General features: G+C 38.3%; 2 protein-coding genes across 5 annotated transcripts; one reads left to right on the top strand and one right to left on the bottom strand.

Annotated features, from left to right (window-relative positions):
* Positions 1–9,544: 9,544 nt before the first annotated feature.
* On the bottom strand, positions 9,545–12,205 carry LOC125203989. Of its 2 annotated transcripts, none has more exons than XM_048102529.1 (2): positions 11,977–12,205; positions 9,545–11,720 (listed from the first exon to the last, which is right to left on the bottom strand). In XM_048102529.1, the coding sequence occupies exon 2, from the start codon at positions 11,568–11,570 to the stop codon at positions 9,675–9,677; it is 1,896 nt and encodes a 631-aa protein (XP_047958486.1). In that variant the 5' UTR covers positions 11,571–11,720; positions 11,977–12,205; the 3' UTR covers positions 9,545–9,674. The 2 variants fall into 2 exon arrangements, with proteins under 2 accessions (XP_047958486.1, XP_047958485.1); XM_048102528.1 differs by having other exon boundaries at positions 9,545–11,673.
* A 7,193-nt stretch (positions 12,206–19,398) lies between these two features.
* Positions 19,399–23,713, top strand: LOC125204352 (receptor protein-tyrosine kinase CEPR2-like). Of its 3 annotated transcripts, none has more exons than XM_048102983.1 (4): positions 19,399–19,536; positions 19,672–19,771; positions 20,377–23,074; positions 23,159–23,713. In XM_048102983.1, the coding sequence occupies exons 3-4, from the start codon at positions 20,512–20,514 to the stop codon at positions 23,542–23,544; spliced, it is 2,949 nt and encodes a 982-aa protein (XP_047958940.1). In that variant the 5' UTR covers positions 19,399–19,536; positions 19,672–19,771; positions 20,377–20,511; the 3' UTR covers positions 23,545–23,713. The 3 variants fall into 3 exon arrangements, with proteins under 3 accessions (XP_047958940.1, XP_047958939.1, XP_047958941.1); XM_048102984.1 differs by having other exon boundaries at positions 19,468–19,771; positions 20,377–20,601; positions 20,700–23,074; XM_048102982.1 differs by having other exon boundaries at positions 19,466–19,771.
* Positions 23,714–23,752: the final 39 nt, after the last annotated feature.

Genomic DNA, 23,752 nt, shown 5'->3' with positions numbered 1-23,752 from the left:
AAAAGCTCAACATTGGGCCACTCAAAACTTCAGACGTAACACTCAGGTTGGCCGATAACTCGACCATAAAAACTTTTGGTATGATTGAGGATGTCTTAGTGAAAATAGATGATTTCATTTTTCCCGCCGATTTTATTGTGCTTGACATGAAAGTAGACAAGAATGTCCCTCTAATCTTAGGAAGAGATTTTCTCGCTACTTGCAAAGCTTTGATTGATGTAGGTCGTGGCGAGATCACAATTAGCGACAGCCATAGCCAATCCACCTATAAGATCGAAAGCGAGATGCTCAAGTTTGAGGAAGCAAAGCAGACAAAGATGGAACGGCAGTGTAGGGCAATCATGGTCACGGATTTGAACAAACCTCAAGACCCCTTTGAAGTGGAGGATCCTACTACCTCCACTATCTACATTGTCAACGAGGTAAGACGTTCTCCCAAAAAGGACGATACTGACCCCTCGACCTCTATCCCGCAGAAAAAGAAGCAAAAGAGGAAGAAGGCAACCATGGAGGACCCCGAGATTTATGTTATCAAAATAAATAAGGGGAAATACAAGTGGTGGAAGAAGCTAGGGACCAAGTTGCTCCCTATGCCCATTTTCAACACTAGGGTCGCTGATCCGCCCAATTAGTGGGCCACTTCAAGTCGAGCTAACGACTAAAAACAAAACCGCTTGTTGGGAGGCAACCCAATTTTTCGTTGATTTAGTTATTTTCTTTTTTTCTTTTCGTTTCATTTTCGGAAAAAAAAAATTAATCCAACGCGTGGCTGTCGCCGCATTTCACACGGCGGTCGCCACACGTATTTTCACATGTGCAGGATAGGACGGGCTTAGGATAGGCTTAGGGCGGGCCGGATGAACCGCTGAATGGGCCGTGGCGGCCCGCCAGAAATCGCTGTTTTAAAACGCCCGTGCGGCGGCCCGCCGCGCGCAGTCCAGAAGACGGGAATGCAGTTAAAAGGTAAGTTTTCCATTCTTTTTCTCATTCCTTCTCAAAATTCCTTCCTTGCACACAACCCCCACCTTTATAAATCACCAATTTCACACACCCACACCATAATTCTCTCAATTCTCTTCAAGTTTAGAGTTCTTCATTCAATTCTCAATCAACACAAGGTATGCATCCTAACTAAATTTCTGAGTTTTGTTCTACTTCTTCCATGGATTTAAGCATGTTTTGGATGAATTGTTCGGTGAAAACTCTTATTTTATGATGGGGGATGATTGTGTATGCTTATTTGTGGATTTCCATGGTGATATTGTGTTTTGGTGATAGTTGTGAAGCTTTGTGAATAGTGATTCCTTCTTGTTTCTACTTGTTTTTAAGTTGCAATCATGTTCATAGCATTGTGAGGCTATTATTACTTCCATGAATTACAATACTTTAGTATCCTATAGAGATTGTTGATATATATTGAATTATTGTTGATACGTCTCTGCATGGGGGATGAATTCACGTTGGGGGATGGTTTAGTGTTTCCTAGTTGGGAAGTTTATGTTTTACATGTTTCCTTGTTACCATCTAGGAAAATTTCTACACCTAAGCTTGCTTCTACATGTTGATCCGTTGAAATTGATTATAAGAGTGCAAGTTTGGGAGAACCTTTGATTTTCCCATTATTGGTATACTTTCTAATTGTTGTACTTCTCGTTTGTAGAAATATGAGATCAAAGGGAAAGTCCGAGAATGCGAAGAACTATGGTGTTAGCCTTGCTTCGGATGAGCAAAAGGCTATGTGGAAGAAATTGTCGGCACGAGAGACGGCACCTTCGCGGTACCCCCACGATTTCCCTCTTCAAACTTTGGGAATCGCGGAGGACTTTTGGGCATTATGTGATGTAGGTGACGGGAACGGCCTCCGGTACATGTTTGAGAGGAAGTGGCCGTCGTTTAGGAAGTATACTCTCGAGTTCCTAAGCTTGTTGAAGGTCACAAAGGATCGCCGGCAAAACATCCCGCTTAGCATTGATTTCCGCCTAGGCAACCGATGGCACTAGCTCACCATGGAGGAACTTTGTGGAATCTTCCATTGCTTCGACCCCGACCCCGAGACCGATAATGATTACGACTTTGATGAGGATTGGGGTGCGATGACGAATGAGCACGAGAATGCCGCGGGCTACGCCAAGTCTTCCTCAATCCGCAACCCGGTTTTGCAGTACCTCCACCGAGCCCCATGACCCAACTCATGTTTGCTAGGGTCGACGGGGGAAGTGTCTCCCAAACGGAGTTAAATGTAATTTGGTGCCTCCTCAACAAGAAGGGATTTGACTATGGAACCCTTTTTACTATCTATGTGGATCGGATCACGAAGAAGGATGGCGGCGTCATATGTTGTGGTGGTTTGATCACGGCAATCGCCGAGCATTTGGAGGTGTCTTTCGCGGGTTTGACGGAAGATGGCGGGGAGCGCTTCATCACTTATGAGGTGCTATTTTCAGTGGGGCTCTTGAAGACCGATTATTAGGGGCAAGGATTTTTCTTACAAGTGGCGGGAGATCACTTCCCCGTTCCCATCCCGCAGTTGACTAAGGTCGACGTTTGGGCGAACCAAGTAAATTGGAAGCTCAACACCCCGGCGCACCGGAGAGCCATTGAGGCTAACCCCTTCAATGGGAAATTTAGGAAGAGGAACATCCTGGCTCGCATCCCCATCTTTGAGGCCGATGAGGACTCCGCCTTCGATGCTATCGATCACTACACCGAAGAAGGGGAGCACTCGCACGCCCAAGAGAGTCAAGTGTCGCCGCCACCGCCGCCCCAACGCCGCCAAGAAGAAGAAGAAGAGGAGGAAGTCGAGGGACATCGCCGCCGGACTAGAGCAAACCGCCGCCGCGGAAGGCCAAACCCCGATGAGGAGTTTCAAGCAAATACCTCCGCCCGACTAGGAGATATCTACTCCTACATGCAAAACGTGTCCAACACTTGGGACACCCGATTGGCGAAGCAACAAAGAGAGAACGCCTACAACCGCCAAGGATGGACGGCTCAAGGCGATTGGCGCACGGCGGAGCAACAATTTTGGGAGCAACAAAGGCTAGAAGACGTGCATCGCCGTCAACAAATTGAAGAGCTCCAAAGGATGGCCGCCGAGGCTCGACAAGAGCGCCAAACAATGAGTGGCGATATCGCCTATCTTATTGGCGCATTCGACGACCTCAATGCCCGTTTCCCTCCTCCTCCTCAAGATTGAAGAAGTCAAGCTCAATGACTATAAATGAGCATTTGTGTCATTTTTTTGGATGATTTTAAGACAATTTGTTACCTTGTTTTTGAAGATTTTTGTTTTAAGTTAAGTATTTTTGGTTTTAGTTTAATTTTTCTGCGTTGAAAATTTTTCGCAGGTTCTGACCTCTACGCGGCGACCGCCGCATGTGCTGCGGCGGTCCGCCACCTGCTCGCTGGAACATTCTGTTGTTGCGCGGCGACCGCCGGACATGCTGCGGCGGGCCGCCGCCTGGGAGTATTTTTCCAGCGCGATTTTTCCAAAAGTTTTTTTCAACTTTCGCCCGGTCAAGCCTCGACACAAGAATTTTCAAGGTACGATTTTTTTTTGCTCAGTAGTTCACTCACGTCCCTACCAGACTCTGCAAACTTATTTTACACTTTGTTGTAAATAAGTTTGGGGGGATGAAGTGGTGGACCGTGAGTTAGGATTTTTTTTCTTTTTGCTTTAAGTTTTTGTTTCAATAACCCCGTAGGTGAATTTTGTGTTCTAAAAAATGTTTTCTTGAATCCATGTCATGAACTTAACATGAAGAACTTAGAAACACGCATGCTTAGAGACACACTTTAGATTGAGTTGTCGATGATATTGTTAGGTTTGGTATACTGAAAAGCATGTTTCGAGCAAGTTTCGCGCGAATTGAATCTTGCTTGTATACGTAAAACTCTACAATCCACTTTTAACCCGATTCAATATTATTCGAGCAGTCTCGCACGAATAGAATCATTATTATTATTACATTGTGTTTGCTTGTGCATTTATAAGATGTTTTACAAACATTTAAATGCATAAGAAGTAAACAAAGTCTAAGTCTTTTGCTTAGTAGACCGGTTGTGGGCGTCGTCCACTTTAAGGTAACACGGTCAGATCTATGCAATGCTTTGCAAAAGAAAAAGAAGAATTTCACAACCTAGATAGGCTTTGGCTAACTATCGTGAAAGGTTGCAATGTCAGTCCGCATATTTCTAAGCCTTACTGAAATAAGATGACATTGGAATGGTATAGCACTGAATGGATCTAACAGCAAGACGTGTCTTTATGCTATCTACCGAAAGACTAGGTCTTGATAAAATACTATTTCTTAATCTACATATGTTAGCATTGAGCATACGGTATTGATTATGCACTACTTTGACTTATCAAATGGTGCGGGTTTTTCGCAACCCAATAATCCCGATATATTGGGTAGTGGTGATTAATATCTAGTAGTGCTAGGATTGCTATTATGTTGAAACGTGCGCGAGGTGAGTCTCGTTTGATAATGTCCTCAAGAGGAGCTCGAACAAGGTTTTATTATTCGAAAAACTGGCCAGTTGGAGTTTGATTACTCTATGAATAGTAAATAAATGTTTCTTGCTAAGTCCACTCTTGGAATTAATAAGATATTAATTAATTAAGTCTATAGCAGACATTAATTAATTAATGGACATTTATATCTTAAGCGCGGGAAATAAATAATAAACAAAGTGGAAACCCGGATTACTTGTAATTTCGGATTTGGATGGGGAGAGTTCAATATTACTTCTGTAGTGGCTGCTCGTAATATTCCAATATAAGCTTGTATTAAATTGTGGGCTCAATTTAATTAGTAAAAAGCTAATTGGGGGAGCCCATATCCAAAACCTTCCATAGATCCCTGTCTGGGCCCAAAAGGAACATAATATTAATAGGAGAATAAAGGAGGCAGAAATCATTCATTATTATTATTCATAATTTTCGTCCCCCTCTACCTAGAGGAGTTCGAATTTCTCTCCTAATTGGAGAAGGATTTCTTCTGTCTTCTTTATTCGAGTCCTAGTATTTTGATAAGATCAGCCCACCACTGATATCGAGATACAGTTCGGGAACCAGAGAGAAGATCTGTGGTCTAGTATTGAAGACCATCGTGGAGAAGGCGCGAGCAATCGACGATTCTTTGGAGAATCAAATCGGTAACTCTAAACCGTAGAATTCATGTTTAAGATTTATTTTCTTTGAGCATGAATTATTTGCGTTCTAGCATGCAATTATCTGTTTAATATGTGAATTGATGAATCGCATAATCGGTCAAATAGATCCTTATCTCGATTTATTTGTTTTGTACAAGTCTTCCGCTGTGCAAGGGGCTCCAAACCCCAGCAGATATTACATTCCATCTATGTTTAAGTGTGGCTTAACGTTTTGATTTGATGGTTTGGTAAAAATGTGCATAATTAGTGAATTGCTTGTTCGCCTTGAATCATGCTTATACCTTGTGAGGATTTGAGCCAAAAATTTATTCTTGTGTGATTTATCTGCATGCATGTATATGTTTCTAGAACTTGCTCCTAGTCTTGCCTAAGTTTACATAGTGTTTAAGTCGATTTAGGAGGATGATTGGTCATCTTTTCTTAGCCTACTTTTATCTAAAAACCATGACCCTCTAAAAATTTTTATATTCAAAATTTTTCCCTTTGGAGCCAAGTTTGAGCCTTTAAGCCTATTCTTTGGAAGCCAAAATAATGGGGACAATTCCTTGGGTTAGTTAGTTTTTGCTATCTTATTTTGTAAAGGAATTGGAGAGATAAGGGGGAAATATAAAAGTAGTGTGCTTAATATAAAGAAAGTACAAGTTGTGAAATTGAGAAAAATTCCAAATATGTGCTTGATTTTAGAAAAAAAAAAAGAAAGGATGTGTAAGAAAGAAAAAAAAAAGAGGAAAAAAAAAAGAAAGAAAAAAATGTGTGAAAGGTTGTGAAAAGAAAAGAAAACCAAAGGATTGGAAAGTGAGTTGAAGGAGATAAATTAAGTGTTAAAAGTGTCTTGGGTTTAGAAAAGTGGAGTTACATTTACTCTACATGGGATATTTTTATTTTTAGTCACTTTTTAGCCAAATATTACTCACCTAGTCACCTACCAAAGAGCCTACATTATAACCAAAGATAAAGACCTTTCGGACTTTTGAAGCTTAATCACATTTAGTAGAGGAGGGAGTAGACTTTGAGCAAGCCTATGGTAAACTTTGCATGATGTATGATTTGAGTGCTTATGTACACATTATCCTTATACACTTTGGGAGTGAGAGAACACTTCCCATCTTTGGAAGTTTGCCACGTGCGAGGACTTGAATTCAAGGTGTTCCACGAGTTAGTAATGAAAGTGCACTAATAAGCCTTGCTTGATTTGATTGCGTTAATACATGTTTAAACTGTTCTTCCATCTTTTGAGGCAATTATGACATCTAGTCCTTGTGCATTCGTGCGTCTATTCTTGTATCTTTATTGTTTTGTTCGAGGACAAACAAAAACGTAAGTTTGGGGGAGTTGATACGCTCGGATTTTGCACTGTTTTAAGGCCATTATTTGGTCCGTTTTTGATGTCAAAGTCACTCTACACATCCATTATTTGCATATTTTGTCTATTTTGGTATTTTGACGTGTTTTGTGAGAAATGTGCATAAATGAGCCGAAAAAGGGAGCCAAAACGCCAAGTTTGGGAATCTGGAGTCAGACGGCGACCGGCGACCACCGTGGATGTGTGCGGCGACCGCCGGCGCCCGGCGGGCAGATCGATGCAGCGGTCAACCTCGGAAAAATGTGCTTGGAAGAGAAGTCTCGTCCGGCGACTGCCGGGAGATGTGCGGCGGTCCGTCGCCGAGGGAACAGACTCTCTGGACTCCAGCGCGGCGACCGCCGGCCAAGGTGCGGCGGCCCGCCGGAAAAAAGCGGCGAATCCGAGATGCCCTAGATTTGTGCCCAGTTTTACCATATTTTGGAGATTTTTCCTTCTACAACAAGGCATGGCTTTTCCCTATAAATAAGGCCTCAAGCTTCATCAAAGAGAGAGAACTTCTACTTGCAAAATACTTCATAGAGATCAAGACCTAGAGTACATCATTAGTGCAAGGAGTTGGAGAAGGATTTCAAGAACATCAAGAACGACAAGGATTCAACCCACGGGTTTTATTTGCTTTAGTTTTATGTTCAAATTGTCTTCCCTTCAATCTATGTTTTTAGCTTATTCAACTATGTGTAACTAAACTCATAGGATTCTAGGGATGTGTTAGTAACGACTTTGGTTATACAAGTTCCGTTTTCTATTTAATATCCGTTTTGTTTTTACTTTGTTTCTTCCCTAAGTAGTTTTGATGCTGCATGATTGAGTGACACAATCGTTTATGATGTAATATAACTTGCTTCATAACTGTGACAGAGTTTTAGCGAGTTAGATTCACTTAGTAGATAGTACAGTTAACTTCCTTTAAAACGGCACTGTTAATTGAGAGTGAGGACTTTTCAAGGGTTTTAGGAGCTTTTTGGAGTTACGTGTTAGGATTGACAACCCTAATCTTGTAATCAACGTTTGTTTCGCATGAGCATAATCTAGGTGACTCGTTCTATCAAAGTAATAACTGTGCTAGGGTATTGTAGTTGGAATTTTGTATAACCATAACTGTGAACACACATCCCTGGGATTCCCTTATCTCTATTGTCTTTCTTTTGATTTATTTGCTTTTAGTTGATCTATGCTTTCTATTGTTTTTAGTTTTTCAAAAGTTTTCAAAACCCAATTGTTTTTCCAGATAGTATTTGAGTCTTAGTAGAGGATAGACACTTTGTGTTCGTCTTCCCCGTGTTCGATATCCGGTACTAACCTTTAGCTATACTATATATACTCTGTATACTTGCAGGTTTATTTAGTGCTAATAAAAAGTGCATCAACCGCTCCATCTCGCGGTTCATGTAGGCCTCCATAGCCTCGTTCATCTCCGTTCGTACTCCTCAGCATCCCCACCACTACCACCACTACCACCACCCGCGTTACTCATCCCTCGATGTTGCTCTTGTACAGAAATTTAGAGAGAGAGAAAAATCGTTAAAACAAGTGGTGCAAATGAAAATGAAACTAAAATTGCGTATATATAGGTTTTCAAAAAATAAAAAAAAACGAAAATTGGCGCTGGCCGATTGGCACGCCACAATGGCGGCCAGCGCATCGGCCAGCGCCCTCTAATCGGCTAGCCCACGCCGTTTTTTACGCCGATTCTCGGCTGGCCGGTTGCAATGGTTCGGCTAGCCGACCGGCTAGGTACGCGAATCGGCTACCCGGTCGGTTAGCCGCTATTGTGGATGCTCTTATAGTCATTTTTAACTCGGCATGAGTTTTAAGAAATTGTTCGACTTTGTGAAGAAAAATGAGTCAGTGGAATGTAAACTCCACTTTTATAGTATATTGATATTGATTTTATATTTAATATGAGTGTAATGAGTTAGGTGAATGGTCGCGGACATACCAAAATAGCAAAATGAGATACAATATATTATTTCATGGATGGAGGGAGTGAAAAATATACTTCTTCCGTCCCAATTAAGTTGAATCAAAACTTTTAAGCAGAGAAATTAAGAAATTGTGTTGAAAAGCAGTAGAGATGAATAAAGTAAGAAAAATAAAGAGAGTACAAAAGAAATTAAATGTTTTATTTTTTGTTAAAAAGAAAATAACTCAACTTTGTTGGAAAATTCCGGAGAGAGGAGTACCGCTCAACTTGATTATGAGGGATGAAGTACTATTATTTCGCTCAACTTGAATAAGATGGATGAAGTACTATATTATTTCATATTGATATGATTTTTTTTGGTTAGAAAAAGCCGGCATAGTTCAAGAAAAATACTAACAAATCTATCCGTCCTTAGAGCATCTCTAATAGGAGAGGTAAATAGAGAGGTAAACTAATATAACTATTATATTTACCTTTTTTTCATAAAAAATCATTCTCCAAGGGGAGAGGTATTTGAGAAGGTATTATACCTTTTCCCATTTTAGAGAGATATCTTTACCTCCCCATTCATGGAGAGGTAAAATCTTATAACTATTCTTTTCATGAAAAACCCTTTTCCAATGGGAAAGATATTTGAGAAGGTATTACACTTTATATTTTTTTAATGTATTTTGTACTATTATTTTATTTTTTAAAAATAATTTACCTTTCTATATATTTTTTCCCTTTGGAATATGTTACTATTTTTTAGAATGGTATATTTCACTTTTTAAGAAGGTAAATGCATAATATACCTTTTTTATATACCTTCTCCAATTGGAGATGCTCTTAGAATATAGAAACGTGTGAAATAGCATAAATTTTAATACGCAATCGTTAAATTGTTGAATTTATATGAAACCTTAGTTATAATCTTCTCGACTATGGCCAATTATTTATCCGTTTCAGTTTCATCGTTTGCAATTGGATTAATTTATTTTGTTGTTTATTTTTCGTTTTTTAATACCTTCAAATTGCTCGAATCTAAGCTCAGAAATTTAACCTCTAGTACTGACCTCTTGCCCCTCAAACATAGAAAAAAACGAAAGAAAAAACATGTACATTTGTAAAAAGTACATTAATCACAATTATAATTTATAAATCCCAACACAAAATATGCATACAAGAAAAATTAAACAGAGACTAAAAAGAATTTACTGAGACAATGCATCACATCGGCAGCGTGCATTTCTTCTGAGAGTGCCCTAGCATATGGCACCGGCCGCACTGTACGACCCTCTTCGGCCGTTTTAAGCTCTCGAGCCGCAGAACCTTCTTCTTCGGCCTCCCGGGAGGCCTCCTCGTCTTTGGAGGCCGAATGGTGACATCAACTTGCGCTCCTCCGCCATCCGTTCCCTCACCCGGCTCCCTCCATAGACTCTTGTCCGGGATCGGGTGAATCATCTGCGAGTAGGTCTCTCGGTAGCTGTGGACCGTGAGGCACGTCTCGGCGAACAAATGCACGTTCTGGCCGCAAGAGATGAGGGCTGCGGCCGCGTGCGCGCATGGCAAGCCGTACAGCTGCCAGCGGCGGCACGAGCATATCCGGAGCCTTATGTCCACGATGTTTGTCCGCTCGGAGGAAACGATCTCGAACTCGACCTCGTTCGCGCGGAGCACTTTGTAGCAGCTGGCGTCGGAGATGGCTTCCGAGATCCGCTTCTCGGCGGAGGGCACTAGGATCGAGGCGAGCTGCATCCCCACGTGGAGACGCTGATGGAACCACGACGCCATTTGATGGCGAATGTGCTCCATCGTCTCCACGATGGGGAGCTCGTGGCACTCCAGCGCCCAATTGTAGAGGAGCTCGGTGAAGTTCAGCGTGAAATGGCCATAGCGTACGCCTTCGAAGTACGTCACGGCCCACAGCTGAGGGTTGAAATAGTTTAGCCAGGGCACGACGTCTTCCGAGATTTGCGCCATCTCGGAGATTTTGGATTCAAATTCCGTCGTTGTGAGCGCGTAGGCAGCACTCCAGAACATGTTCACCATCTTCGAGTTCTTGAACGTGTCGCGGAAGTTCTCGCTGACGAATCGCATGCAGAAGCCGTGGAACGCGTTGGGGAAATGCGTCTCAAAGGCCTCCACCAGACCCGGTGTTCTCTCGGAGAGTATAGTGAGCCTCGGCATGCTGTCCGTGTTCACCCCAAGAAGCTTACGCAGCTCAGACACAAACCACATCCAGTTCTCGTCACTTTCCACGTCCACGACAGCGATTGCCAACGGAAAGAGTTGATCATCGGCATCAACAGCAGCAGCACAGAGCAATGTACCTATGTACTTCCCTTTGAGATGGACTCTGTCCAGCTCCAGCAATGGGCGGCAAGCATGGACAAATCCGTAAATCGCAGCACGATAAGCAACAAACAATCGTTGGAATGAGTTTTCCTGTCCGGTAGCAACAACAGAAGCAATGCTTCCGGGGTTAGTCTTCCTTATCTGTTCACAATACGCAGGAAGAAGCTTGAAACCTTCCTCGTAAGTCCCGTGCAAAGCAGCCATACTACGCTCCTTCCCACGCCACGCCTGCATATACGAGACAGCAATCCCGTGCTGGTCGCGGATGTCTTGCAAGATCTCCTTCGGCTTATACTTCGGATTATCCCTTATCCGTGCCTCTACAGACCGCGCCACCCAACCCACGGAAGCCTGCTGGTGGTGGAGATTCTGAACCCCTTCACACGTGTGCTCCGAATGGAGCGTCCTAATGGTAAACGTGGGGAGTCCCGGCAGTTTCGCAACATGGACTCGCCACGGACAGCCATCCCTCGAGCACTTAGCTATAAACCTACTCCTATCAGATTTCACTATCCGAATCTCAAAATGCAACGCGATGGCTGTATCTTTCAACGTTCTCCTACAAGTATCGACATCAGCGAACTCCTGCCCTACCACCAATGCCTGATTCGCCAACGACACACTTGCATTCGTGCTAGAAACCGGTGTATAGACATCAACGGGTAAAGCAACATCAGCATTCGCGTTCGACACTACAGATAAGGGCAAAGCAGCATCTGCATTCTCGTTCGGCTCTACGAACAAGCTCTGTTCTGACATTTGCATCATTCATTTAGACAACAACACACATTTTAAAAGCCCTCATTTCCCCTCTTCAAGATCACCATCAAATGCCAAAATTCGAAAACGGATAACCGGTAAAACCCAAATCCTACAAGAAAAATCCACCTTAAATCACTTGAATCTCCAAACAGCTATCTACACATACAAATTCATAAACACAAAGCCCAATAGTCATCAAGATCCATCTTTTGACAAAATGCACTACCTCAGATGAAAATCAAACAAGTTCCCAAATTAGATTACTACTCAATTGGAACACTATTCCACATCTTTTTCTTCTCATACATAAAATTAGAAGCAGAATTTTTCGGAAGGAGAAAGCAATACAGATAATGTCATAATTCTACTGAAAATCCAATCAAAGCTAAATTGAAAAAGTTGAGATAATTACTTCAATGAGTGATTTCAGCTGGAGAGCGCCCCCAATTCGTGTCGGTTTCGATAACTGGAGAGTATGTGTATGTATGTATGAATAAAGATGGAGAAGTATAAAACAACACAATTTTGAACAGAAAACAAATCTCAATTCAAATTGGATTGATGACAGAGATGATGGGGTAAAATCTGGAGGTAGAAAATTGTGAATTTTGATGAGGTTAAAGCAATTTTGCCCTAATTGAACTGGACTTCTATTTTTTATGTTTAACTATATAAATACTAGTAGTAATATAAATGAATACTAGTACTATCAAAATCTGATTAAAAAACGTTTTGATTAATTATTGGCCTATCAAATGAACTGGAGTAATTGTTAATGAATAAGATACAAAAAAAATCGAGTCATTTAGGGTTGAAAATAAATATAGAAAATATAGTACTCATAGAAAATAAAGAGGATTTGTAATGGGCTGAAAATTTGGGCTTTTCAGGTGTGACAAAATATCCGTGTGTTAATAGACTTAAATTTAGTCTGTTTTTTGTCAACAAATATGTGTACAATTATTTTCTCTATTTTATTTGGTTCACTCTTCGATCTTCATTCTACTTTAATCTCTCGTCACTTAACTTTTTAAATATCAATTTTAAATTTCATGCTCAAAAGAAATACTCCCTCCGTTCCATTAAAAGTGACCCACTTTCCTTTTTAGTTTGTCCCAACCAAGATGACTCATTACTTAAAATGGAAACCCTTTTATCTCTACTTTATATCTTCTCTCTTACTTTACTCTATCCATTTAACACACAAAATAAAGTTGCATAAAATCCCGTGCCGCCCAAGAAAGGGGTCATCTTCCTTGGAACGGAGGGAGTATTACGGTTACAACAGGACGAACAAAGTACTATATCCGCACAGGTGGTGGCTGCGAAGGTTTAGTTTAATATCATTATCATTTCGGTCCATACTGCCATTATTTACTTATTTTGTTTTATATAGTATTCCCTCCGTTCCATTCAAGATATCCACGTTTTTGAGTGACACGAATTTTAAGAGGAGTTGTTAGGCGGAGTCAATAAAAAGAAAAAGATAATTGAATATTTTAACAAAAAGAGATAAGAGATGAATTTATTTTCAAATATAGAAAGTGACTATGTTAACTGGGATAAACTAAAAAGGAAAGGTGGAAGACAACTTGAGTGGGATGGAAGAAGTATTTAATAAGGATATAGTAATACAAATATTATTATTTTAACAAATTATACTAGTAAAGTTAAATTCATTACTTTTCTTTATTACTTCTAATAAATGAATAAAATATAAATCAGATTAAATATGTTGGTAATATTTATATATATGATAACTAAATAAAGTATTAAAATAAAGCAAATCACGCTAATGTGAACTAAGTGAGAGATGCTAAATAGACGGTGATCCAAAAGATATACTAGAATAGCATAAATTTCTGAAGTATTAATCATTACAATACTCTTCCGTTCCATATTAGTACTTGAATTAGTATTTCTTTTATGCACTCATTTAACAAAATTAATAGTAATAAATAGTTAAAATAAAGAGAGAATAATATAGACGAGAAATTTCTCATTTAGATTTTCTCTAAGTTTATCCTCCCTCTCCACTTTAATTATTTATATAAATTTTTCCAAACTAAGTGTAACAAAAAGAAGACTAATATAAGTACATAACATTAGTTTAAATACTTACAAAATCTAGTCCAACATATCCATTATGACACTATCTAAAAATATTGTAGTTATATTTAAAAACATTGCACTCGAAGTATAAAGACAAATATGTCCTTTTGGCAGCATTAATATTTTCCCTATCATTATCATCTGCAAAATGGGCTTCATTATCATCAAGTCAGCATACTTTGAACAGAAAAAGGTAAAATAAAATGAAACGGCACTTAAATCATAAATATTTTCGTGGCTCAAAATTACTGGAATTTTTCTTCAGGTTTTCTATGACAAATTGAATTTTAAGTATATTTATGTTTCCAAATTTATATTCATCAAGCTCTTCAATTTGATTGGTAAGAAAAAAAAAATACTAAAATACACTCCATTCTTTTAATAATGTTAGAATTATAATTTGAATAAAATTTTATTCGATTCAACTCAATTCGACTACTCACTTGAGAACCATATACTCTATCTTTTAATAAAATGTTATAATTATAATTTAAATAAAATATTCGATCTCGAGTCTCGACTCAATTAGACTAGACTCACTTAGAACAAATATACTCCATCTTTTAATAAAAAGTTATAATTATAATTTGAATAAAATATTCGATTCAATCTCGACTCAATTCGACTAGACTCGACTCAATTCGACTATTCACTTGGGATCAAATATACTCAGCTCGACTTGACTCAACTCAACTCAACTCAACTCAATTCGATTCACAAACTATGGAGTATTAGTTGAATGGATGGATAGTGATAGGAGAGTGGATCCACACAACAAAAGCAGTCAAAACAATTAAATGAATGTTGGATCTTAACATTATATGGAATGAATTTGTGAAGGCCGACTTATCAGTCAATTTCAGTCAATTTTTGGTCGAACCCACGATATTAATTACTTTTTCTTATTCATTTTATTGTTTGTCTTGCTAAACGTTTATATTGTTTTTTTTAATAGTACCATGGAGTATATCCTAGCAATTAAGATCAAACAAATGTCAATTCTAGAATTGAAAATGATTAGTTGGATTGATGCAATTTTTTGTGGTATAATAGGTTTCACTATCGTATTTAAAATTATTGTTGGGAGCTTCTAGAAAATGAATTATACTATTTTGAATGCAAATATTTAATTGATAAATTAACAAGGAAAGTCGGCACCACGCCGATAGATGGGCCTATGCCAACTTATTTACATATGTAGATGTATACTATTAATTGAATATTTTATCATACATAGAAATTATTGAATATGATAAGACAAAATATATGAATCTTGTGAAAATTTTGTGTATCTATGATGGGACCATGAAAAGTTAAAACATCGAGAGTGACATTTTCTTTTTGGTTGTATAATACAAGCGCGCACACATTTCCCACACTTTAGAAAATAATACTAAATATATAAAAAAAATTTAAAGAGACTCATAAATAATGGATGTGAAATGAATGATGAATTATGAGTGTTATTTCTTAAGTAAAAAATATGCTAAAAAGTGGTATAAGACAGTTAAGGAACGATGAGTTATTGATACTTTGATACAAATATGTATTTACCATGAAAAACGATGTAACATTTTTCTTTCAATTGATAGATTAGTAATTCGAATAGTTATTGTATAGGCATTTTTTTTATATTAAAATAGTAAAGATAATAAGTGGTTATTGAAAAAAGAAGAAGAAAACCAATTTTACAATGGTTAATTGTTCTCATTCTCTTTTATATTAAGACATAAATATGTGTATGTGTGGATGTGGATATGATCTACAATGGAATTATATGATGAAGTAAAATATAAAACTGAAAGTTAACTTGATTGGGACCAGTTGGGAATTAATTCCAAGGGAAAAGAAACACACGTTCAAATATTTTTATTTTGTAGCAATAAACGACAAGGTTAAAAAAGAAAAAAAGATTCTTTCTTGCAACAACAAGATACTTTGACATTGGAGCTTAAAAGAAGTTAAATCCTTATCTTCTAGAAAAATGCTTTACAAAACTCAAACATCAAAGTCTGTCTCAAATCTCAATTAAACCCATTTTGTTATTCTATATGCTTTAGCTATATTGACCAACTAAAAATATAGGAGTATTTATTTTCTGTAATATGAAATCCAAGATTTAAAATACACATTTTTTTCCTATTTATCCCTTATTTAATTTACTCCTTTTTATCCCTTAATTACTCATCCCAATAAGTTTGTTCATTTTAGTTTAAAGTAGTAGTCATGAATTAATAGTAAAAAAAAATGCAAATATACTATCATCGTTATTAATATTTCATATGTTTGAACGATTATTCGAGCTGAACGATCATATCACAAATGAGAGAGAAATAAGTTGAGAGATAGTATTAAAATATACGCAATTGTGATGTAGAAATGTACGTGGTTGTCGTTATAACAAATACTACTATAAGTGGCTAATGTGATAGGATCAAATAATTCAAAAGATAAAAAAGATTATAACAAGACAATAATACTGAATCGCTAGTTGAAAATAGTGTTGGCCCACAATCAGAAAAAGAAAAAAATCCAAAAACTCAATTTTATGCTTTTTAAATTGATCCGTGGCAACAAGGTGTCATTTGAGATAAAAATAAAAATTTAACTCAACTTACTGAAATTTAACGAACATAAAAAAAAATATTTTATTACACTTTAATTTCTTGATATTAATTTTTAAAAAATAAAAATATATAAATGAATTAAAGCTCCTGCATGAAATAAATTCCAAAATCTCAAATTTAACTATTTCAAATAAAATTTAACGTAAAACCACTAAAATAGTTAAGTCCTAAATTAATTAAATACTAGTTGTTCATTAATTTAGACTATTTTCTTAGCTAATGGAGTAGTATTTAGTTGTACTACTACATCCGTCCTCTAAATATTGTCACATTTTGATCTGACACGAATATTAAGAAATGTAATGGATTGTGAGTTAAAAAAATTGATGGTACGTGGGTCCTAGTTTTATAAAAAAAATGTGAATAGTGAAATATAAGGTCCAATACCAAAAATGGTAAAAAATGAAGTGTGATAATTTTTTAGAGACGGAGGTAGTATTACTTCATTGTGATATTTTAACTGTGTTTTTCTGGTTTGAGGTTTATATTTTTGTTTTTAAACCAAGTTTCGATGCAAATTTCTTTGTGTCACACAAAAGAGGTATTCTCTCCTCCCACTCGCGTTGTGGTGTAATTTTGAACGAATCAGATAATAATCGGAAAAAGACAATCAAATATAAGAAATAAGAATAAATCTATCCTATAAATCTCTAACCGTATTCAAACATGGGAGCCAAATGACACCAGAAATATTAATTGTAACCAATGATACTTTTAAATACTAGTATAAGCTATCTTTCCCATGAAATAGTGAACAATGACTGATGTGAAAATAATACTATTGGAAGTCATGAATTGTGTGACTAATAATTGGATTGACCTGGTCAACTACTGTGGTCCACATCAGATTCACATTTTGTGTCATCTCAGTCACATATTATGCCACTATACTCACTAGTTTCAACTTTCAACATGCACAGTGTCATGTACCACATAAATTTTTTGTGATCTATATAATTAGATTAAAACGCATGAATTCTCAACATCGGCATTGTTTTAGCTCATCCCGTCATTCAGTAACTGACGACGGAATGGGTTTGCAGCTCCCGTCTCGCAATTTTGGATTCTCAACATGAATTAACATTCAACTCTTAATAGGGTGAGTCTATGCCAAATAAAAATTTAGTGGTCCGAACATGTTAATACAGAGTATACTAACTAATCACAATCGTAAAAGCATTCAATTTTTTATTTTTTATGCAATTATAATTGACTCAGTGCATCAAATTGCAATGTGTTCGGACCACTAAATTTTACAGACTATAAGATATCACTATCCACTAACCTTTCACATTTTCATGTAATGATCCAATTTATCGCCTATGATATGATCCTCTATTTTCTAATTATATTATATTATAGTTGCAAATTTCACATCAAATACGAATATATTCTCTCTATATATGCTAAGTATTTTATTTACTATTCATTCGGTGCATTCATTGCACATAATTGTTATATTTATCCTTTTTGCTTCCACATGTTTCGTATAGAACTAATACTAATTATTGTACGTTTCTTTCAAATAAATAGGGAGTATATTTTATTAATGTATTAAGATAATATCGAGTCGTTTTTCTATTTTCTAGATATACATATATTTCTTATATTTAGCTCTTATAGTATGTTGTTATTCTTCTGATAATAAAAAACTGCTTTTTCTTTATATTTATCTTTCTCTCCCACTTATATTTCAAATTTATTTAGTGTTTAATAGAAAATAAAATCGTGTCCGAACTCGACAATGTGTACTAGAAATTCGATGGCTTCACACACAATGGATATATCTTTTAGTTAATTAAAAATAAATCAAAATAATATCAATCGTTCATTGTGGCAATGATAGGTCGCTGTTATCTTGAAAGTTTGAACTCAAAATAGTAAAATTAGCTATAAATTCAAGGTGATACTATTATATTATTATTGTACTTATATAGTTTATCTTGGTGGTTTTTCTATTTTTGGCGTCTCTGTGTGTAATCTTTGTGTTAGAAGAGATTGGCAAATATTACTTTGATTTTGTTTTAGTGTACACATCTCATCTTTTTTGCTACAATGATTGTGGATGCACTTTGTTATTTTATTCGATGATTTCGTTATTTTTCGTTGTTAAATCTATTTTGAATTAACTACTGGCCTATATTATTTCCAATGTTTGATACTAGTCTTTTTTAAATAATAAACAATTTACCTCCTTTTTAATTTAATTAATTCTTTAAAATGAAATAGAAACAAATATAAACATAATACAAGCCACCACTAGTGATATCTTAGTACTCAATTGTTGTTATTATTATTAGTTAATCATAAGCTAATTATCAATCAAATGGCATGTCCTCCTCAAGATTATTGCTTTTTAGCTGCTTAAGACGCAACCACAAATAAATCATTGCCTATTTCTGGCTAATTGCAATTTACGTCTGAAATTATCACTATTAAACTAAAAAATACTCTCCCCGTCCCGAGTAAAGTGAGGCGTTTCTTCTTATAGAAACACAGGAAAACTAATTGCAGTTTAGTTATAGTAGTACTAAATTAAGTGAGAGATATTATTATTATTATTATTATTATTATTATTATTATTATTTAAATCCTGCCCTAATTATCAATCAAATGACATGTCCTTCTCAATATACTCGCTTTTTAACTGCTAAATATACGCAATGAACCAATGTCCCCAAAGAAAGCATTGCCTAATCTTTTGGTTAATTGCATTTTAGTCCTTACGCTATGAATAATGGCAAAAAGGATCTTCAAAAGGAGAAAAAGGTCATATTTATCATTTATATCATTTTGATTGCAAGTCACTAGGTTAAATTGGAAAATATGGGGAAATGTCAAATATATTTCAATTAAAAAAATATGGATCTTAAAAGAATGATTTTGTTCCCAATATTTGTTATTGTAATAAAATTGTCCTAACTATATTGTGGAGATTTTGATATACTTACCTATCTTGAGAGACTAAACTGAAAATAGTATCACTAAAACTTTTTGTCATTTCTCCCCACCTTAAAACAGGCTGATCTCAAATATATATGTTGTGTAATTTCTGTTACATACCACTATTCATGTAATAAAAATTCTAGCTTGATGACAAATACCTCCTTATCTTGTGTTTGTTAGCCTTCTCTCTCTTGTCTATTGTATCATCATTTAGCTCCACTTAATTACTTCCATTTTCCATCAAAAACCCCCAAGTAAAGAAGAAAAAAGGAACAGAACAATCCCATGTTAGTGCCTAAAAACTGTTTCTTTTTCCTTGGTGGGAAACTTGTGATTTTTCCAAGAATTTGCAACTCTCTTTCTTCTTTCTTTTCCATCTCTTTTTGTGTAACCCTTTTTTTGTGTTTTTCTTGAAACATCAGAGGAAGGGAAGCTGCTGCATGCTTTTCTTAGACTGAAAAAGATTTGATCTTTACTTGGAGCTCTATTTCTCTCCATGAGAAAATCTTGAAACCTTTGCAGGTTTGTTTACTTTTATGTAGTTTTTTCATGTTTCCTTTGCAAGTGTCTGTGTATGAGAGAGAGAGAGAAGCTGCATATATGTATCATATGTATGATTCTTGGTTGTTGGCCTAATAAAAATTGAGTCTTGATTGTTGGCCTCAAAAAGAGAAGATGATCTCAAGCAAGATGAGGCCTTTATGCATTGAATGAATCAAGAATCATGGATTGAAATATCCCTTTTTGAGTTATATTGATTGAACTTTGATTAATCATTACTATCTGTTAAAGATCTTAGATCCCAGAATAGCTTCTTGATTAGTATTTTAGTTGGTGAAAAACTAAGTTTTTTTTTTTCATTTCCTTCACTTGAGTTGCTTGAAAGGTAGCTTTGCTCTCTCTTTACTTAGTTGTAATCCATAATTAGATTCAAGTTGACATCTTAACACAAATCTCCCTCTCTGGTTTAAGAACATTCTGTATCCAATTATTGCTCTATAAATTAATCACTCTTGTCATATACTAGCACCCTTATAGAATTTAAAAATAATTGCACTTCTTAGAATAGTAATCATTTAGCTAAAAATAAAAATTCAATTTAATCTGACCTCATTTATTTGGTGCAGTGTTGATGTCTGCTTGTGATTGTACTGCTCTGCTCAAGCCCATGTCAACAATAATAGAGATATATACAGACTGGAATCCTTGTCCCTTGATGTGAAAAGACCATCCTGCCCCTCCACAAAAATTCCACTAAAAAAATGACCAAATCCAAATTTTCCCTCCGAATCCTAACTGTTTTCTTGATCTCATTATCTTGTTTGGAGCCTTCCCAATGCCTGAAATCAGAGGTGGAGGCCTTGTTAGAATTCAAGAAATTGATCATTGATCCATTAAAATATTTGGAATCATGGAAAGATTCAGATTCAGATTCAGATTCCCCTTGCAGATTCTATGGAATCCACTGTGATCAAGAAATGGTGACTGGGATCTCTCTGGACAATCTCTCCCTCTCGGGGCAGATATCGCCGTCGCTCTCAGCCCTGCCCGGCCTCACGTCCCTCGTCCTCACGTCTCACTCGCTAACGGGGCCTCTCCCGGCCGAGCTCAGCAAGTGCAAAAGCCTCAAAGTCTTAAACGTCTCTGGCAACTACTTAACTGGTAGTGTTCCTGATCTCTCAATGCTGACGAGCTTGGAAGCGCTCGATATCTCGCTTAACTCGTTCACAGGGCCGTTCCCGAGCTGGGTCGGGAGCCTGACCGGCCTAGTGTCGTTAGTCCTCGGCCAGAACACCTACGACGAGGGTGAGATTCCTCCCACCATTGGCAAACTGAAGAAGTTGCAATGGCTCTTCTTGGCTAACTCGAGTTTAAAAGGCGAGATCCCCGAGTCCATCTTCGAGCTGGAGGCGTTAGGCACGTTGGATATTTGCGTAAACAAGATAACGGGAAGGCTTCCGGCTTCCATTGGCAAGATGAGGAGTTTGTTCAAGATTGAGCTGTATGCGAACTTTCTCACGGGAGAAATCCCGGCTGAGGTGGCTGATCTGGCCGATCTCAAGGAGTTTGATGTGTCAAACAATCAAATGTATGGTGTGATCCCAAAGGAGATTGGGAGGTTGAAGAAACTAACTGTTTTTCACTTGTTCAAGAACAACTTTTCTGGTGAGATTCCCTCTGGTTTCGGAGAAATGCAGCATCTCAAGGCGTTTTCCATCTACAAGAACGCGTTCACAGGCGTTTTCCCGGAGAATCTAGGCCATTTCTCGGTGTTAAACAGCATAGACATATCCGAAAACAGATTCTCCGGTCCGTTTCCTAAGTACTTGTGCCAAGGGAAGAATCTTCAGAACTTGCTTGCGTTGGGGAATGATTTCTCCGGGGAGTTTCCGGATAGTTATGGTGATTGTAGCCCTCTGCAGAGGCTGAGGATCAACCAAAACCGGCTCAATGGATCCATTGCAGACAGGGTGTGGGCGCTTCCGAATGTGCAAGTCATGGACTTTAGTGATAATGGCTTCACGGGGAGGGTGTCACCGAGCATTGGGGCGTCGCTGCAGCTAACAGAGCTAATGCTGTCGAACAACAGATTCTCGGGCGAGCTGCCTCAAGAGCTCGGCCGTCTTGGCCTAATGGAGCGTATCTACTTGGACAACAACAACTTCTCCGGTGTGATACCATCGCAGTTTGGGGCGTTGAAGCAGATCACGTCGTTGCATTTGGAAGAAAACGCCTTGTCCGGATCCGTGCCAGCAGAGTTGGCTAACTGCCCTAGGTTGGTGAGTTTGAATCTTGCTTCGAACCAGCTGAGTGGTGGGATCCCGAGGAGCTTCTCGAACATGGCCTCGTTGAACTCGCTGAACCTCTCGAGGAATCAGCTTAGTGGGAGGATTCCAGAGGACTTCGAGAGGATGAGGCTCTCGTTTGTTGATCTGTCGTACAACCGTTTGTCAGGGAGTGTGGCTCCTTATTTCATGGTCGTGGCCGGTGACAAGGCGCTCGTTGGGAATGCCGGCCTATGCTTAGACGTGGACGAGGAGGGGAAGAAGAGGAAGTTCAAGGACTCTGCCTTGCCTATCTGTGTTCATAAAGGAAATGGCCACAAGAGCTTTACTAGGAGCAAGCTAGCGGTGTCGTGCATCATACTAGTCGCCCTCGTTGCTTTCCTGGCCGGGCTTTTGTTCGTGAGCTATAGGAACTTCAAGAAAGGCGAGCGGATGGGAGACGAGAATGGCGTGCTCGGCCCTTGGAAGCTCGAGAGCTTCCAAAAAGTGGAGTTTGATGTGGATGATATACATGGTGTGGATGAGGAGAACTTGATCGGGAGCGGGAGCACCGGTAAGGTGTATCGCCTCGACTTGAGCAAGGGTTGCGGAACCGTGGCTGTGAAGCAGCTGTGGAGGGGCAATGGGGTGAAGCTCATGGCTGCAGAGATGGAGATTCTTGGGAAGATTAGGCATAGGAATATACTCAAATTGTATGCTTGTTTGATGAAAGAAGGCTCGAATTTCTTGGTTTTCGAGTACATGTCGAACGGGAACTTGTTTCAAGCGTTGCACCGGGAGATCAAGCCCGGGAAGCCGGAGCTGGATTGGTATCAAAGGTACAAGATTGCAGTCGGGGCTGCAAAAGGGATCGCCTACTTGCACCACGACTGCAGCCCGGCTATCGTCCACAGAGACATCAAGTCGACGAACATACTTCTTGATGAGGATTACGAGGCTAAAGTTGCTGATTTTGGCGTTGCGAAGGTAGCTGATCCGTCCTCTCCGAAGGGGTCCGAGTGGAGTAACTTTGCCGGGACACATGGCTACTTTGCACCGGGTAATTATGGCTTGGAGAATGCTTTAAAAAAGGCGTTTTTCGACGTTGGCCTAACTGTTTTTGGTTCTTTTGTTGGCAATGCAGAGATGGCCTATTCGCTCAAGGTGACGGAGAAGTGCGACGTGTACAGCTTCGGGGTCGTGCTGCTGGAGCTCGTGACGGGGAGGAGGCCGGTGGAGGAGGAGTACGGGGACGGGAAGGACTTGGTGTATTGGGTTTCGACTCATCTCGGCAGCAGGGAGGATGTGATCAAGGTTCTTGACCGAAAGGCGGTGCCTGAGCCCGTGCAAGATGACGCGATCAAGGTGTTGAAGGTCGCGACGCTGTGCACGAAAAAGCTCCCGAATCTGCGGCCGAGCATGAAGGAGGTGGTCAAGATGCTGGTGGATGCTGAGCCTGGGGCTGGCTTGAGGTCTCCAGATAATGTGGGGAGGAATGAAGAAAAAGGGGTGTGTTTAGACCATTTTTGAGATAGTTTTTCATTGTGTAGATACAGTTTGTATGGTTGATTTTAGTGTTTTTGAGATTTTAGGGTTGATTGATATCTCAATATAAATATGTTATGTATCATAGTATTGAATATGAATCTCATTTTGTATGATTTGAATAACAATTTTGTGTCTGATTTTCTTTGATAAATTGTTGGAATATTGTATATGGTCTATTTTGAAAAACTTT

Source organism: Salvia hispanica, chromosome 2, assembly GCF_023119035.1.
Source record: "Salvia hispanica cultivar TCC Black 2014 chromosome 2, UniMelb_Shisp_WGS_1.0, whole genome shotgun sequence".
Classification (NCBI taxonomy): domain Eukaryota; kingdom Viridiplantae; phylum Streptophyta; class Magnoliopsida; order Lamiales; family Lamiaceae; genus Salvia; species Salvia hispanica.
This window is presented reverse-complemented; position numbering and strand designations above follow the sequence as displayed.

Coding starts and splice junctions, on each gene's coding strand:
- LOC125204352 (XM_048102983.1), top strand. CDS start 20,512: ATGACCAAATCCAAATTTTCCCTCCGAATCCTAACTGTTTTCTTGATC. Junction 23,075..23,158: donor ACATGGCTACTTTGCACCGG/GTAATTATGGCT, acceptor TTGGCAATGCAG/AGATGGCCTATTCGCTCAAG.
- LOC125203989 (XM_048102529.1), bottom strand. CDS start 11,570: ATGATGCAAATGTCAGAACAGAGCTTGTTCGTAGAGCCGAACGAGAAT.